We start from the raw sequence: 15,908 nt of genomic DNA, 5'->3' as shown, positions 1-15,908 counted from the left end.
GGTTTTGGGCGATCTGATCACAAGCAGACGGGTGCCATCTTCATACTTGGTAATTTGCATCTCTTTACCAATTGTGTTGGGATTTCGAGTTGAAGGTCTCTGATTTCACGACTGCATAAAATCATTACGTCATTGTGTTACTGCATGATCATAAAGGCCCTAGCACATTTACAGAGAAGTTCTTCTTCATTTAGAGGTAAAAAAAAAAGTTTAAAACTGCTGAACAACGACAAACTTTTACCAAGCATACCAGACACCAGCAACGCTGCTGGAGGAGGTGTTTAGAAGTACATTTAAATATGAGGACACTCAAGACTACATGTAACATCAACTAATGTGACATTTAAATGTGTTATCAGTGACTCAATGCCTCATTCATCTCAATGATGACTTAAAGTAATATATATGCAGTAGATATTGTGTAAATTGTCTTGTTTGCATTCTGAATTCATGACTAATGCGCTAACACTCTATACGTGGCCATAATATGCGCTGATTACACTCTGTTATTGTAATTTATGATGACACTGATACTACTGCAAAATGGGTGTATAAAAGAGTGTCAAAGCGCAGAATACAGACAAAACAATGATGATAGGCATATCTTACTTTGGGCAGATGTGAGAATGGCTTTTGGCTGCAGATGGCATATGAGTGAATGGGCACTTAAGAGTATTTGAGTAGAATTGATTCCTATTGTAGACTAATTAAACAAAAAAAATCACTTGACTTGGTCTTGGAAAATGTCTCTAAGCAAACGATCGTACAAATGTAGTTAGGTTTGCACCAGCTCGCTAATAACTCTGCACGCCAGTGTGTTCATGTTGACTGATTTTAAATGACTGAACGGGAATTAGCTGTCAGCCTCAAAGTAGGTGGAGCTCCAGGTCACATCTACCGATGACATGGACCAATGGCAGTTATAAAGTGTTTAGAAGCCAGTAAGAATTTTTCCTAAATGTTCGCCATGCAGCTATTACGAACCACTGAAGTATGCAGAGGCCTTAAAGCACAAAAAAGTATTAGAACAAAAAGAACACATAATAAGTTGCGCATCCAACTGCCAATTATACTTGCATTTAATCTAAGCGCAAACATGAACTTTAGAGCAGAATTCTCAGTTATTTTAGTGGAGTAAATGTATAAACTGAGCTTCAGATGAGTGTGCTTCTCATCTATGTCACTTTATGTTGATATCACACTGAAAAAGTTCTGTGAACTTGTGCGTATGCGCTTTTTCAATTTTTCAGATCGGACGGTTATTTCCTTTTAAAGGCCCCAATATACTTCTGTAGAAGTTCTAATTCTTTATTCTTTCAGGGGTAAAAGGAAGTTCTAAACAGCCGAGCAATGATATACTGTTTCTGAACATTCAGACACCCGCCACACCGCTGTGGGAGGCGTTTAGAGGAGCATTTAAATATGAGGATGCTACATGTAAAATCTAAACTAATGTGACATTCAAATGTGTTATCAGTGACTTTATGCCTCATTCTATGAGTAAAATTCACATGAGATCAGTAAAAGAAGTTGTTTTAACCACTCGATAATGAAGTAATATAAACTCAGCAAAAAACGAAATGTTTTTCAGGACACTGTATATTAAAGATAATTTTGTAAAAATCAAAATAACTTTACAGATCTTTATTGTAAAGGGTTTAAACTATGTTTTCCATGCTTGTTCAGTGAACCACAAACAATTAATGAACATGCACTTGTGGAATGGTCGTTAAGACACTAACAGCTTACAGACGGTAGGCAATTAAGGTCACAGTTATAAAAACTTAGGACACTAAAGAGACCTTTCTACTGACTCTGAAAAACACCAAAAGAAAGATGCCCAGGGTCCCTGCTCATCTGTGTGAACGTGCGTTAGGCATGCTGCATGGAGGCATGAGGACTGCAGATGTGGCCAGGGCAATAAATTGCAATGTCCGTACTGTGAGACACCTAAGACAGCACTACAGGGAGACAGGAAGGACAGCTGATCGTCCTCGCGGTGGCAGACCACGTGTAAAAATACCTGCTCAGGATCGGTACATCCGAATATCACACCTGCGGGATAGGTACTGGATGGCAACAACAACTGCCCGAGTTACACCAAGAACACACAATCCCTCCATCAGTGTTCAGACTGTCCGCAATAGGCTGAGAGAGGCTGGACTGAGGGCTTGTAGGCCTGTTGTAATGCAGGTCCTTACCAGACATCACCGGCAACAATGTCGCCTATGGGCACAAACCAACCATCGCTGGACCAGACAGGACTGGCAAAAAGTGCTCTTCACTGACGAGTCACGGTTTTGTCTCACCAGTGGTGATGGTCGGTCTCGCATTTATTGTCAAAGGAATGAGCACCGAGTTACACCGAGGCCTGTACTCTGGAGCGGGATCGATTTGGAGGTGGAAAGTCTGTCATGGTCTGGGGCAGTGTGTGTCAGCTTCATCGGACTGAGCTTGTTGTCATTGCAGGCAATCTCAACGCTGTGCGTTACAAGGAAGACATCCTCCTCCCTCATGTGGTACCCTTACTGCAGGCTCATCCTGACATGACCCTCCAGCATGACAATGCCACCAGCCATACTGCTCATTCTGTGCGTGATTTCCTGTAAGACAGGAATGTCAGTGTTCTGCCATGGCCAGCGAAGTGCCCGGATCTCAATCCCATTGGACATGTCTGGGACCTGTTGGATCAGAGGGTGAGGGCTAGGGCCATTCCCCCCAGAAATGTCTGGGGACTTGCAAGTGCCTTGGTGGAAGAGTGGGGTAACATCTCACAGCAATGTTGGGCCTCATGTATTCAGATAGAAGACAAAGGCAGGCCTAACAGTCATGGAAACATAACTCAAGCCCCCACCTTCTAAGTTGTAAATTTTACTGATAAAAATCACGCCAAAATCAAACAAAGGGAGTCCAAAACAGACTACAGATCCATGAAGCCTTGCTCACTAAAGGATCCAGCGCTCAACTCCTATTGGATGAAGCACACAACAGAACGTCCCTCAAACATGACATCATCAGGAGTTGAAATAATTCTGAAATGCGTCCAGAATTCGCTTCCAGCGACTTTGTTCACCGAATATAGACGTAGTTTTTTTGCTGCTCTCCGGTGCAACCTCGTGGCACAAGGAAGTAATGTCCGACTTGAAACTGTAGCCATACAATCTCCATCTCGCTGGACGAGTTGAGATTACTCTGTGTTCAACCAAACACTCTAACGGATCCGAAGGAGACCGCCGAACAATTCGCATCTTCATCCGTTTGCCTACAGAAGTGAAGAGATTAAAGATTTCTCTTCCATCTTCAATCAAGTCGACATTTCTGAGTTCTCCGCCAGCCCGCCGAGAATCAACAGCCGTACCGCCCGCTGACAATCAACAGCCATACCGCCCGCCAACAGAGCGAGGAAACGGCCTCCCGTCATCATACGAGCCTCAAGGAACCGGGTCAAAGTTAAAGGACGGAGGAAAACACATTCTACCTTGGTCCTCATGCGATTCAAGTAAGAGGTTACGTCTGGGTAGAGATAGAACATTATAGCGTGTTATTCTTGTGTTTCAAGGTTTTTGCTTGTACAGTTTATGGATCGCCATGTCCGCTCATTATTAATACTCAGGGTATTAATTATCACAAATTTGTTTTGCTGTATTGTGGTCCAACCAAATTGGATTGTGCAATTTCGCCATCGCGGGTGAGACAGAAACTGAGTTCATCCATTAGAGTCAAATAACGCAGGACTTTTACGAGCCCCGCTCGTAAAACCGCGTCTCTGAGTGATGAACACAGCTGCTTTCTCTCCCACTATCACGAAATCAGCTTTAGGGCTGTCACTTAATCATCTCTCTCTCTCTCTCTCTCTCTCTCTCTCTCTCTCTCACTAACAACACTGACACACACACACACACACACTGTCACACACACACCGTCACACACACACCTTATGTGTTATAGGATTATTTTTATTTCCATATCTAATCATATCACTGTTTAGTTTGTAGTTGTAAGTCGGAAGTTTATACGCCTGTGTCATGCTGACGGGATGTCAGTGCTCGGATTCAAACCTTCATTCATTGTTTTTTTTCCCGAAAATCGATATTCTTCGGATGTCGATTTTCCTAAGAAAACAATCTAATATTGAGACTGTTTTACTATTCGGTTATTAGTCCCTGATTTCAGGGTGGTGCCCGTCAATGTTAATCCTTATTAATATTCTATTGATTTTTGATAATTGATAATTATCTTTGATGATTGTTGAATTTGAATGATCAGTAAGCTAGTATTAATTTTAATTAATGTTTCATCGATGTTAACAATTAACAATTATCTTTGATAACTGTTGATTTAAAGGATTTAAAAAAGCTAACATTGATTCTAATCAATGTTCTATTGATTTTAATAATTAATAATTATCTTTGATAATTATTAATTATTGCTAATAACCAAACTTGCTCCTAAACGTAGCACACTACATTTACTGGAGTCTCATATGAGGTTTTAATGAGTTAGATTCAATTGATTAATTTAAATATTAATTAATAAGTACAGAAATAATTATTAATTATTTCTGATAGTAACACTGATCTAAACAACCAGTAAAGCCCTACATAATAATTGGTACCCCGTGTGAGGAATCCTACATGCCAGTTCTGTCACAGTGTGTATGCATAAGAATCCAAAGTAATAATTTGAATCATTACTTCAAAGTTTGGTTCTGTTTGACAATTTACTTCTCACAACTTGCCAAACATAAGCCAGTGTGGTGTGAAAGTGCTCTTAAGAGTGAATTAGGGGTTGGTAAATTTACTATAGTCTGCTTAAAACCTGCTGTTGTTGTTATTTAACTCCTAATGCTTTCATTTAAATGTTACAGAGAGGTGCCAAGTCACTTCATTGACATCCACCAAAGAGAGAACACAATGAAATTTGCACATTACATAACAGTAGACCGTAAGCCACAGGTCAAAGCCTCTCAACTGTGCTTTCGTGTTAGCATTATATCAACTGTAAAACAACAAGCTGTCAGAGTCACTATCACAAGAATTTTTACTGCCCCAGTAAAATGAGTCACCAATCGCCCTGCGTGACTGGAGCTGAAGCTCCACAGAGGTTAGTCGACCCAGCACTGCAAGATGTAGTTGCTGCTGTCCTCCGTCTTTCCGTAGAGGAGAGAGATATCCTTAACGGCTACAGAATTAGTCGTTGTGATGAAGCATTGCAGGAACTAGTTGATTATGTCAACAACCCGGTCGGGAAGCCAATGCGTACAATCCTGGACCTTGTGGGCCAAATGTTCCTTTTTCATCACCGCAAAACCCAACTGCAAACTGCCGAGCACCAGGCCCAGCTCACCCAGCTGCAGAGCAGCTATCAAGCGGTGCAGAGGGAAAATCTCAGCCTGCACCAAGAAATTAGGTGCACCCAAGCTGAGAAAGTCCAGGCACAGGAAGATTATGCCCGGATGCAGGAGGAAAATGAAACCCTGTGCAGGCAGCTTCAAGCTGCCCAGCTAAAAGTAGAGTCAGATCAGGTAAGTGCAGCTGAAACACACAGCACGACATCTGACATAGAAGAGGGCCTCCTTTTTAGCGATACGGGTAGAAATGTGCCCCTGAGAAACCCAGGGACACACGCTAGGAGCCGAGCTGCCCCTAGTGGTACAGTCTCTGACTTCGTACTCCAAGACACCTTTCAAACTCCTCCAGCGGCCCGCTGGTTGGATGCATGTGCCCCTCCTTATAGTTGCCCCCCCCAGTCAGTTTTCAGTCACGCCACCGTGCGTTTCAAACCGACTGATTCCACACCATGGAGGGGGGACAATTATTTTCAAGCCCAGTGTGGTGTAGCGGCTCGAATATCCCATTAGCCAGGGAGCTGTATGCAACCCGGGGTCCAACCCCACACGTCGACTGGACTCCTTCCCCACCACAAAGGGGAGGAAGTCATCCTCATTGCTATAGCAATCCGAGTGACTATGATGTTTCGGATGACTCGGATGACCCGTGGTCATACCGACACCAACACTTGCGAATCCGACAACTCGAGTCCCTCGCAGGGGACATAGAACGCTTTGACCCAAGTAATCGAGATTCAAACATCGACAATTATCTTAGGGAAATTGAGCACTACCTGATTGACTTGCCTTACGCTTCGTTGCGTGAAAAACTCAAGCTTATATGGAAGACCACAGTAAGGAGTGTCCATGCGTTCATGGAAACACTACCGACTGGTATACAAAACCACTACTCAGCTCTGTGTAAAGCCCTATGTGAGGAGTATTCGCTGTATATCGACGAAGCCTCCGCTACCATAGCTGCTTTTGCCATCACCCAGAAGAGGCACGAGCCTCCGCGTGAGTATTATAGATGCCTGAGAACCACGTACTTCCAAGGAAGTAACGAACCAGGTCTGGAGGAGGAACGAGCTATCAAGTCTCTTTTCCTTCACAACCTCCACGAGTGCGTGCGATATGACGTCACGATGCACTGCAGAATGGGCAACCCCACCATGCAGGAAATCAGAAAGTACGCGCAACTGGCGTGGGAGACACGCGTGCGCCCTGCCCGAGGGCATGAAGGCGACGCCAGAGCCCTGGGGATCCAAGCCTTATATGCAGACCTAGCGCTTGAAGGCAACGAAATGCCTCGCGTTAAGGTGAATGCTAGAACCGGACCCCAGAGGCACCGATCACCCCGCCAGCAGGGTAGGCAATAGAACCAGGGGGGTGGTGACCAGACACACCCCCAGGGTCATGGCAGGCCTAAACGACAAAACATTCACCGGCCGAAAATAAATGCACGTTTCGAACGAAAACCCAAACAAGAAGGTGAGTGGGTAGAAAAGGTTTCAAATCCCCTCAGAGAACAAGATTTGAGAGAGGAAATGGAGGATATTAGGAGACGCTTGACTGAGTTAATAATTAAGCTTGACATGCTCCGTTGTTCACCAGGTCCGTCGACCTCCTCAAAGGAACACGGCGCTGAAACCTCGTCAGTATGACTAGACGATGTACCCCCTCCCGTTAACGCCAAAGTTTACTTTGTAGGTCGGGAAAAGGGGAACAGTGTCCAAGTTGCTCCCCAAAACAGTCACTCCTAACATGCCTCACCCTCCTTTTCTAACCTTCTTGGGCGATCTATACCGTAAGGGCAACGCCTGATACATGGGTCATTCCGCTCCCACGCACTACTCAACACTGGTTCCGAAATAGTCTAATGGATTTCAAACACCTTCGCAGAGGTGACTAGAGCAAAGCTCTCCCTTGGCAAACCGTTATAGACAGAGACCTGCAATGTAAGCATCACAAGCTAAACGCAAGATAGGTCGTCTATCACAAAACGGGCCTGGATTGACATCTTTCAAGGGATGATGCTAGTACACCCTGTTTACACATGTCCCATTAATACGGAACCACTGTTAGTTGGCCAGGACCTACTGAACCGATTGGCTCCGCTCATCGACTGCCGTCGTGGACACATGTGGGCTCAGGTTGACATACCGAGACCACTTGGTCCAGAAAACAGTTCGCCAGCTTCAGATGCACACGTCGCCATCGTCCAAAAATCCAGCAGAGACGACGACCCAATAAGAACAATTACAGGGCTTGGGTAAAAACCCTTCAGGGTACTATAGTCACTGTAAATTTGCACTCCGTTCTTATCAATAACAATTTGCACGCTTTAGGGACTTTGTCAGAGAAAACAACTTTATGCGTGTATCGTTAGAGATCTAATGCAGGACCTCCTCAGGGATATTAGCTCCTCAGTCAACAGTCTGAGTGATGGAAGGATTCCAGCTTACCTGGTCTCCCTAGACCTTGTCAAACAAATCCTTAGATCTGCTACTATCTCCATTGTGCAACCTTCACAGATACACATGGCATATAGTTTTGGCATTGAAATTCCAATCCATGTAAATCCTCAGAACCTCAAAATAGGATTTATCCTCAATCTACCATCATAGGCAGAATATATATAGACTAAAATCTGTATTTAATGTTGGTTTTCAGAGAGGTAATGCACACATTCACCTCAAAACACCACCAACACTCGCCGACCATGATGAGGACCCCTCGCTCTACCTTATCTCTAACCTAAACATGTGTACCAAGACAAAGAACATTCATTGGGTTTGTCCAAATGCAACCCCTTTGTTAGAGAGGTGACTAACTACCTCCCTGAACAAGTGTCATGGTAGCATGTCCATCAAAGATGAAGGAACAGAGACAAAGGTAGAGCGAGCAGGCAGTCACTGGCTCGTTAACACACCAGCCACCGAAGTCATACGACTGCCATGATACAGCCACTAAGCTAAGGCCACTAAACTAAGGCTACCAAACCAAACGGTGTTCTTAATGGTTCCCCAAGGAGCCATCGTGCACACTGGCGATATTGTCCTCCATCATCTCAACGTCAACAAAAATGATGCAGAAATTAAGATCATGGACGCATTTAGAGGTCACAGCCTCACCGTTGATGACACCCTTCAACAGCAGCTTCAGGCTGAAGGGATGGAATTAGTGAAGTTCAGTCTCAAACCGACTGGCTTGACCACTATATTTCATAGTCACATAAGCAGATCGTCATCTTACCGAGAACACCCTATCAGTTTGGTTGCCCTCTAGCTCCTCTTTAGTGGTTGGATCATCATCGCAATTATTGCACACGCCATGTACAGGTACATTCAACACCTACAGGCCAGACTGGTCTCACTTCTCATACAGCCGTGTTTTGCACACCAGTCTGAGCCCATCCCACAGGTTAACCCCATCATTTCCAAGGATAAGCCTTTTAACCTTTAACCCTCCTTTCCTCTAACATTTTGTTCCTAGTAACCAATGTCAGGTTCTACTTTGATTTTGTGTTATGACCAAAGAACAACAAAAGATTGTGTTATGGTTAATGCTGTGCCTTCCAATAACTTGAAATATGTGTGTGATGAATGTAGTTTTAGAATTAGCTAGAAGTTCTATGCCCAGATGTGCCTCAATCTCTGTCCAGACGATAAAGCCTCTGTGAACTCTAATGAACTGTATGGACTGTGCAACCATTTTTCTTTCCTATCAGGAATACATGGATGGCATAACCCACAGGTTACTGTGAACCGACAAGAACTGTTCGGCCCTTCAGTTGCTCTAAAGATGCTGGACAACAACCAACTCTTCAGAACAAAGGGGGGAATGTTGGGCCTCATGTATTCAGATAGAAGACAAAGGCAGACCTAACAGTCATAAAAACATAACTCAAGCCCCCACCTTCTAAGTCGTAAATTTTACTGACAAAAATCGCACCAAAATCAAACAAAACCAAAACAGACTACAGATCCATGAAGTCTTGCTCACTAAAGGATCAAGCGCTCAACTCCTATTGGATGAGGCACACAACAGAATGTCCCTCAAACATGACATCATCAGGAGTTGAAATAATTCTGAAATGCGTCCAGAATTCGCTTCCAGCGACTTTGTTCACCGAATATAAACGTAGTTTTTTTGCTGCTCTCCGGTGCAACCTCGTGGCACAAGGAAGTAATGTCCGACTTGAAACTGTAGCCATACAATCTCCATCTCGCTGGACGAGTTGAGATTACTCTGTGTTCAACCAAACACTCTATCGGATCCGAAGGAGACCGCCGAGCAATTCGCATCTTCATCCGTTTGCCTACAGAAGTGAAGAGATTAAAGATTTCTCTTCCATCTTCAATCAAGTCGACATTTCTGAGTTCTCCGCCAGCCCACCGAGAATCAACAGCCATACCGCCCGCTGACAATCAACAGCCATACCGCCCGCTGACAGAGCGAGGAAACGGCCTCCCGTCATCACACGAGCCTCAAGGAACCGGGTCAAAGTTAAAGGACGGAGGAAAACACATTCTACCTGTGTCCTTATGCGATTCAAGTAAGAGGTTACGTCTGGGCAGAGATAGAATATTATAGCGAGTTATTCTTGTGTTTCAAGGTTTTTTCTTGTACAGTTTATGGATCGTCATGTCCGCTCATTATTAATACTCAGGGTATTAATTATCACAAATTTGTTTTGCTGTATTGTGGTCCAACCAAATTGGATTGTGCAATTTTGCCATCGCGGGTGAGACAGAAACTGAGTTCATCCATTAGAGTCAAATAACGCAGGACTTTTACGAGCCCCGTTCGTAAAACCGCGTCTCTGAGTGATGAACACAGCTGCTTTCTCTCCCACTATCATGAAATCAGCTTTAGGGCTGTCACTTAATCATCTCTCTCTCTCTCTCTCTCTCTCTCTCTCTCTCTCTCTCACTAACCACACTAACACACACACACACACACTGTCACACACACACCTTATGTGTTATAGGATTATTTTTATTTCCATATCTAATGATATCACTGTTTAGTTTGTAGTTGTAAGTCGGAAGTTTATTGACTGCATTGTATTAATTATTAATTGATATTACTGCATAAATAAATTTTGTTTATATTACAAAGAGAAGTGTTTTGGTTTGTTTTGGTTTTGCATACGCCTGTGTCATGCTGATGGGATGTCAGTGCTCGGATTCAAACCTTCATTCATTGTTTTTTTTCCCGAAAATCGATATTCTTCGGATGTCGATTTTCCTAAGAAAACAATCTAATATTGAGACTGTTTTACTATTCGGTTATTAGTCCCTGATTTCAGGGTGGTGCCCGTCAATGTTAATCCTTATTAATATTCTATTGATTTTTGATAATTGATAATTATCTTTGATGATTGTTGAATTTGAATGACCAATAAGCTAGTATTAATTTTAATTAATGTTTCATCGATGTTAACAATTAACGATTATCTTTGATAACTGTTGATTTAAAGGATTTAAAAAAGCTAACATTGATTCTCATCAATGTTCTATTGATTTTAATAATTAATAATTATCTTTGATAATTATTAATTATTGCTAATAACCAAACTTGCTCCTAAACGTAGCACACTACATTTACTGGAGTCCCATATGAGGTTTTAATGAGTTAGATTCAATTGATTAATTTAAATATTAATTAATAAGTACAGAAATAATTATTAATTATTTCTGATAGTAACACTGATCTAAACAACCAGTAAAGCCCTACAGCAAGAACTGGCAAATCTGGTGCAGTGCATGAGGAGAAGATGCACTGCAGTACTTAATGCAGCTGGGGTCACTATGCATGTTAAAATCTTTTTTTGATGTGGTATCAAACTTACACTTTATGACAAACTTTGATGTGGTGCAGTCATGTAAAAGAAAAATTAAACATGGCACTCCATACAAAAGAGGTTGGCAACTCTAGAAAAGTCCAGGTACAAGAATACATTTTTGGTGTTGGAAAAAATCTGTTTGAATGTTTGGGATTTTTACAAGTGGGTACTAGTCATGTGATTGTTGGTTTTATGGTTTTACGTAGCTGTCTTGAATTTAGGTGTTTCCCCTTGGTTAAGTTGCAAGTTTCAATTCACTAAACAGGTCCTTCCTGTCAGTCTTTGTCCTCTTTGCATTTTGCCAACTATTGTGCATTAATTGGTGTTTCTTAACGATGACTTGTTGATTGACTTAATGTTCTTTTAAAGGATAAATATTGACTTTTGATCCTTTGACAGCTGATGTATTGGCAGCATCTGCTTCCTGAGCCACAATAAAACTTTATAACGCAGAAGTACTGCTTTCAAAATAAAAAAAAATTGTTCCCTTCAGACAGGAGCTCAAAAATACAGATATGAATTATAGCAGAACTTGACAAAAACAAAATGGTGATTACATGCATTATACAGTATGATTAATGGCACAATATAACATGCATGGTGTTGTGTTTAGGGCTCTCTCTTTAACAGTTAATTATATATATACAGATTTTTTGTCATGTCTATTCAATGATTTACTCGTCTGCCACAATAGTGTCTTAAAACATCTTATAATATTTGGGGGATTTTCACAGCAAGTACTGATATACAGTTGAAGTTAGAAGTTTACATACACCTTAGCCAAATACATTTAAACTACATTTTTCACTATTCCTGACATTTAATCATAGAAAACATTCCCTGTTTAGGTCAGTTAGGATCACTCCTTTATTTTAAGAATGTGAAATGTCAGAATAATAGTAGAGAGAATTATTTATTTCAGCTTTTATTTCTTTCATCATATTCCCAGTGGGTCAGAAGTTTACATACACTTTGTTAGTATTTGGTAGCATTGCCTTTAAATTGTTTAGCTTGGGTCAAATGTTTTGGGTAGCCTTCCACAAGCTTCTCACAATAAGCTGCTGGAATTTTGGTCCATTCTTCCAGACAGAACTGGTGTAACTGATTCAGGTTTGTAGGCCTCTTTGCTCGCACACGCTTTTTCAGTTCTGCCCACAAATTTTCTATCGGATTGAGGTCAGGGCTTTGTGATGGCCACTCCAATACCTATTGACTATCAGAAGCTAATTGGCTAATTGCCTAAAGGCTTGAGATAATTTTCTGGAATTTTCGAAGCTGCTTAAAGGCACAGTTAACTTAGTGTATGTAAACTTTTGACCCACTGGAATTGTGACGCAGTCAATTAAAAATGAAACAATCTATCTGTAAACAATTGATGGAAAATTGCTTGTGTCATGCACAAAGTACATATCCTAAACGACTTGCCAAAACTATAGTTTGCTAATATTAAATCTGTGGAGTGGTTAAAAATGAGTTTTAATGACTTCAACCTAAGTGTATGTAAACTTCTGACTTCAACTGTATACAGTTATTTTTATTAATTAATCCACATATAATTTGATAAAAATGTGTAATCGTTTGACAGCCCTAGTTGTAATGTCCATAAATATAAAAAAAAAAGAAGCAAATTAGCAGTAGTTAAACTCTGTCGAAGCTCAGCTCTGGAGAAAATTGCACTACAGGCATAATGAATGTCTTTGTAAAAAATATTGAGACTTAAAATTTCTGTCCTCATTAAATTTGATAAATATGTTTTATATTTGATGCTACAGAGGAACAGAAACACAGTGGGTGTCTTTTCATGATAAGATTCTCATCAAACGGGTCAATTCGCTGCAGAGTTGGCTCTGTTTATGTAAAGCACCATGTTTAGACTGGAGCTCTGGGTTTCACTTCCTTGAGATCTGTATTTTAAACACAGTCAGATATCTAGATTTCTCATGTGTGATGGTTAAGGACTTTGGTCTCAAAGCACATCTCCTTTTAAAGTGTGTCTCACAGGTGTGAAGTTTGTGGCTTCCCCATTCTCTCTCTCTCTCTCTCTCTCTCTCTCTCTCTCTCTCTCTCTCTCTCTCTCTCTCTCTCTCTCCTTTAGCATTGAGATAGAGCAGCTATGGGCTAAATAATGAAGTAATCAAAAATTAGATGTGGTCACATTAATTGAGTGGAATGACTCTAGATTGTTGCAGAACCCCAAGTACATGGGAATACAAACCATCCCAGAACCCTTTCAGAGACGTTTAGTAGAAAGCAGAACTTTGATCAGTTAGAACTGAAACCTGCCAGGGAAGGGAGGGGGACTGTTTTGTTTGGACGGATCTTTTCTTGCATTTCATGAAGTCTCTTTATGTTGTTCATGTTTTCTGTTTTATTTATGATGCAATTTAATTTAGTGCCTCAAATTATGCAAATTAATTCTCACACAGCTCTCGAAATGCCTTTATAAAGTGAAACTTTTAATTGTTTTTGGAATGTTTGTAAAATATTGGCACACAATGGATTCTAACAACCCAAAAAGATGAGAAGTCAAAGGACAGACGTAGTACAGCTTCACAGCAGACGGGAAGGAGAACACAGGGAAGCAGGTTTATCCAGGCTCAGGTAGGACATTTAATAGGCCACTTCAATGCTTTACAACTTCACAAACTCAAAAGCTTCACAGGCACGTAGTCATTTAAACATATCAGCTTCACAGACTAGTCACTTAAACATAACAGACTAAACGTAACATCTTCAGGAGCACCGTGGCCTTCCTTGTGCCAGACTCTCTCACTCTGCAGCTGGCGTGGCTGCTTATATGCCGCTCTCCCCTTGCTCACTGGAAATAGAAACAGGTGTAACATGATCTAGCTCAGGCGCAAGTGTCTACCCCTTTCTCTCTCTCCGGACGGACGCTTGATCACGCCTGCGCTGCCACAACAGACCATCAACATTTTGATATATTTTGGTTATATTTAAAAATATGGTTGTATTCATTAAGTTATGAACTAACAAAGAAACACTACTTTTACAGCATTTATTAATCTTGCATAAGAATCTTGCTCTTGGTGATGCAGGCTGGAATAATTGTCTGGAAAATCTGACAAATTAAATTAATGGGTCAAGTATGCCTACATCATTCATTTGTTGGGTTATTTATTTAGAGGAAGGAAAGCACTATCGCAGCCCCAAAAATCACCCAGGCAGATTAGGTATGTAAATATGTTTGCGTCTCAGATACAAAAAAAAAAAAAAAAGCTACAAAACTACTATGATTGGGTTTCATTACACAGTAGGCATCAAAACACTACACATGTACAAAGCAAAAGAAGAAAAGTTTTTTTAAGGACAAAACTTGGCAAAGTTGATCTGTCTGATCTGATTTGACTTTCACTGCCCTTACTGAAGAGCACTAGGAATCTATTATCTTTAAGTTATTTATTTGCTTACGGAGGTTGTGAAATTAATTAATTAATTCATAAAATACGTTTAAAAACAATGTAAAACAGACTTAGCAACTATGTAAAATAAAATAGACTTGGAAAGAATGCAATGTTAAAAAAAAAAAAAAAAAAAAATGTATAAAAATGTCTAATAAAATGAGAGTAAAACTAAAGGTTTGTTAGCAATAGAGGGTAGACCGGGGTTAGTTGTCTCACGGATAAGTTGTCACAAAGGCTATATCTCACTAATGAATAGATTTGAAGTCAAAAGTCCAATTGCTCAAACGTGTGTTTTTTATCTAGCAGATGTTTTGAATGTTAGTTTTGAACAACTAGTTCAACCCCCTATTAAATTAGAATAATTTTTGTGAATTCTACCCTTCAAAGTAAATTTCACAGCCATCGTGTTTTCGTTATTGCTCTTGGGTAAACAAGCGAACATCAAACCACACTGGTATCCACAATTTTCCTGAGCAACCACTGGGCGACGCCATGATGATTCTAATGGCCTGTTTTGTATTTCTGGTCTCAAGACGCCAAGTAAAAACTGCCAAAACGAGCGATACAGAGATGAACAACAACCATTTAAGTGTTACTTGGTGTAGAAATGAATTTCAGGCTCAACTTGTGCAGTTGTTGGCTGTCATAACAGCTCAGAATAATTAATGATATCAACGTAACTTATCTCTGGCAACAGCTTCATGTCATCTACACACTCAGGTGGGGCACTGTCTATAAAAATTATTTATTTTATTTTTTTGCACAATTTTTACAAATGTAACACCTTAAACATTATATTACCCGCTAAGAATATACGCCGTTGCGAGTGAAAACACTTGAGGCCGGAAATTGAAAACAGTCGAATCGTGGAACACTTCCGTGTTCAGGAAAAATGTGAATACATTAAGGCAAGTGTCAACTATATTATGAAGGCAGATTTCAAACAAAAGTTTTTAAATTTAATCATTACAATATTTGGTGGCCCAAACAATGTAAATATATATATATATATATATATATATATATATATATATATATATATATATATATATACATACACACACAGTTGTGCTCAAAAGTTTGCATACCCTGGCAGAAATTGTGAAATTTTGGCAATGATTTTGAAAATATGACTGATCATGCAAAAAAAAAAAAAAAACTGTCTTTTATTTAAGGATAGTGATCATATGAAGCCATTTATCATCACATAGTTGTTTGGCTCCTTTTTAAATCATAATGGTAACAGAAATCATCCAAATGGCCCTGATCAAAAGTTTACATACCCTTGCATGTTTGGCCTTGTTAC

The 15,908-nt window shown here is 40.6% G+C and overlaps 1 protein-coding gene across 1 annotated transcript in view; it reads left to right on the top strand.

Annotated features, from left to right (window-relative positions):
- Positions 1-57: 57 nt before the first annotated feature.
- The window catches only part of LOC127451142 (uncharacterized), a 36,350-nt gene continuing 20,499 nt past the window's right edge, over positions 58-15,908 (top strand). The window contains exon 1 of the mRNA XM_051715599.1: positions 58-13,781. Within this exon, the coding sequence (XP_051571559.1) occupies positions 5,800-6,708 (909 nt within the window). The 5' untranslated portion in view covers positions 58-5,799 and the 3' untranslated portion in view covers positions 6,709-13,781. The remainder of the gene's footprint in view (positions 13,782-15,908) is intronic.

Source organism: Myxocyprinus asiaticus, chromosome 14, assembly GCF_019703515.2.
Source record: "Myxocyprinus asiaticus isolate MX2 ecotype Aquarium Trade chromosome 14, UBuf_Myxa_2, whole genome shotgun sequence".
Lineage (NCBI taxonomy): Eukaryota > Metazoa > Chordata > Actinopteri > Cypriniformes > Catostomidae > Myxocyprinus > Myxocyprinus asiaticus.
The sequence above is the reverse complement of the archived record's forward strand: the minus strand, read 5'-3'. Positions and strand labels throughout refer to the sequence as shown.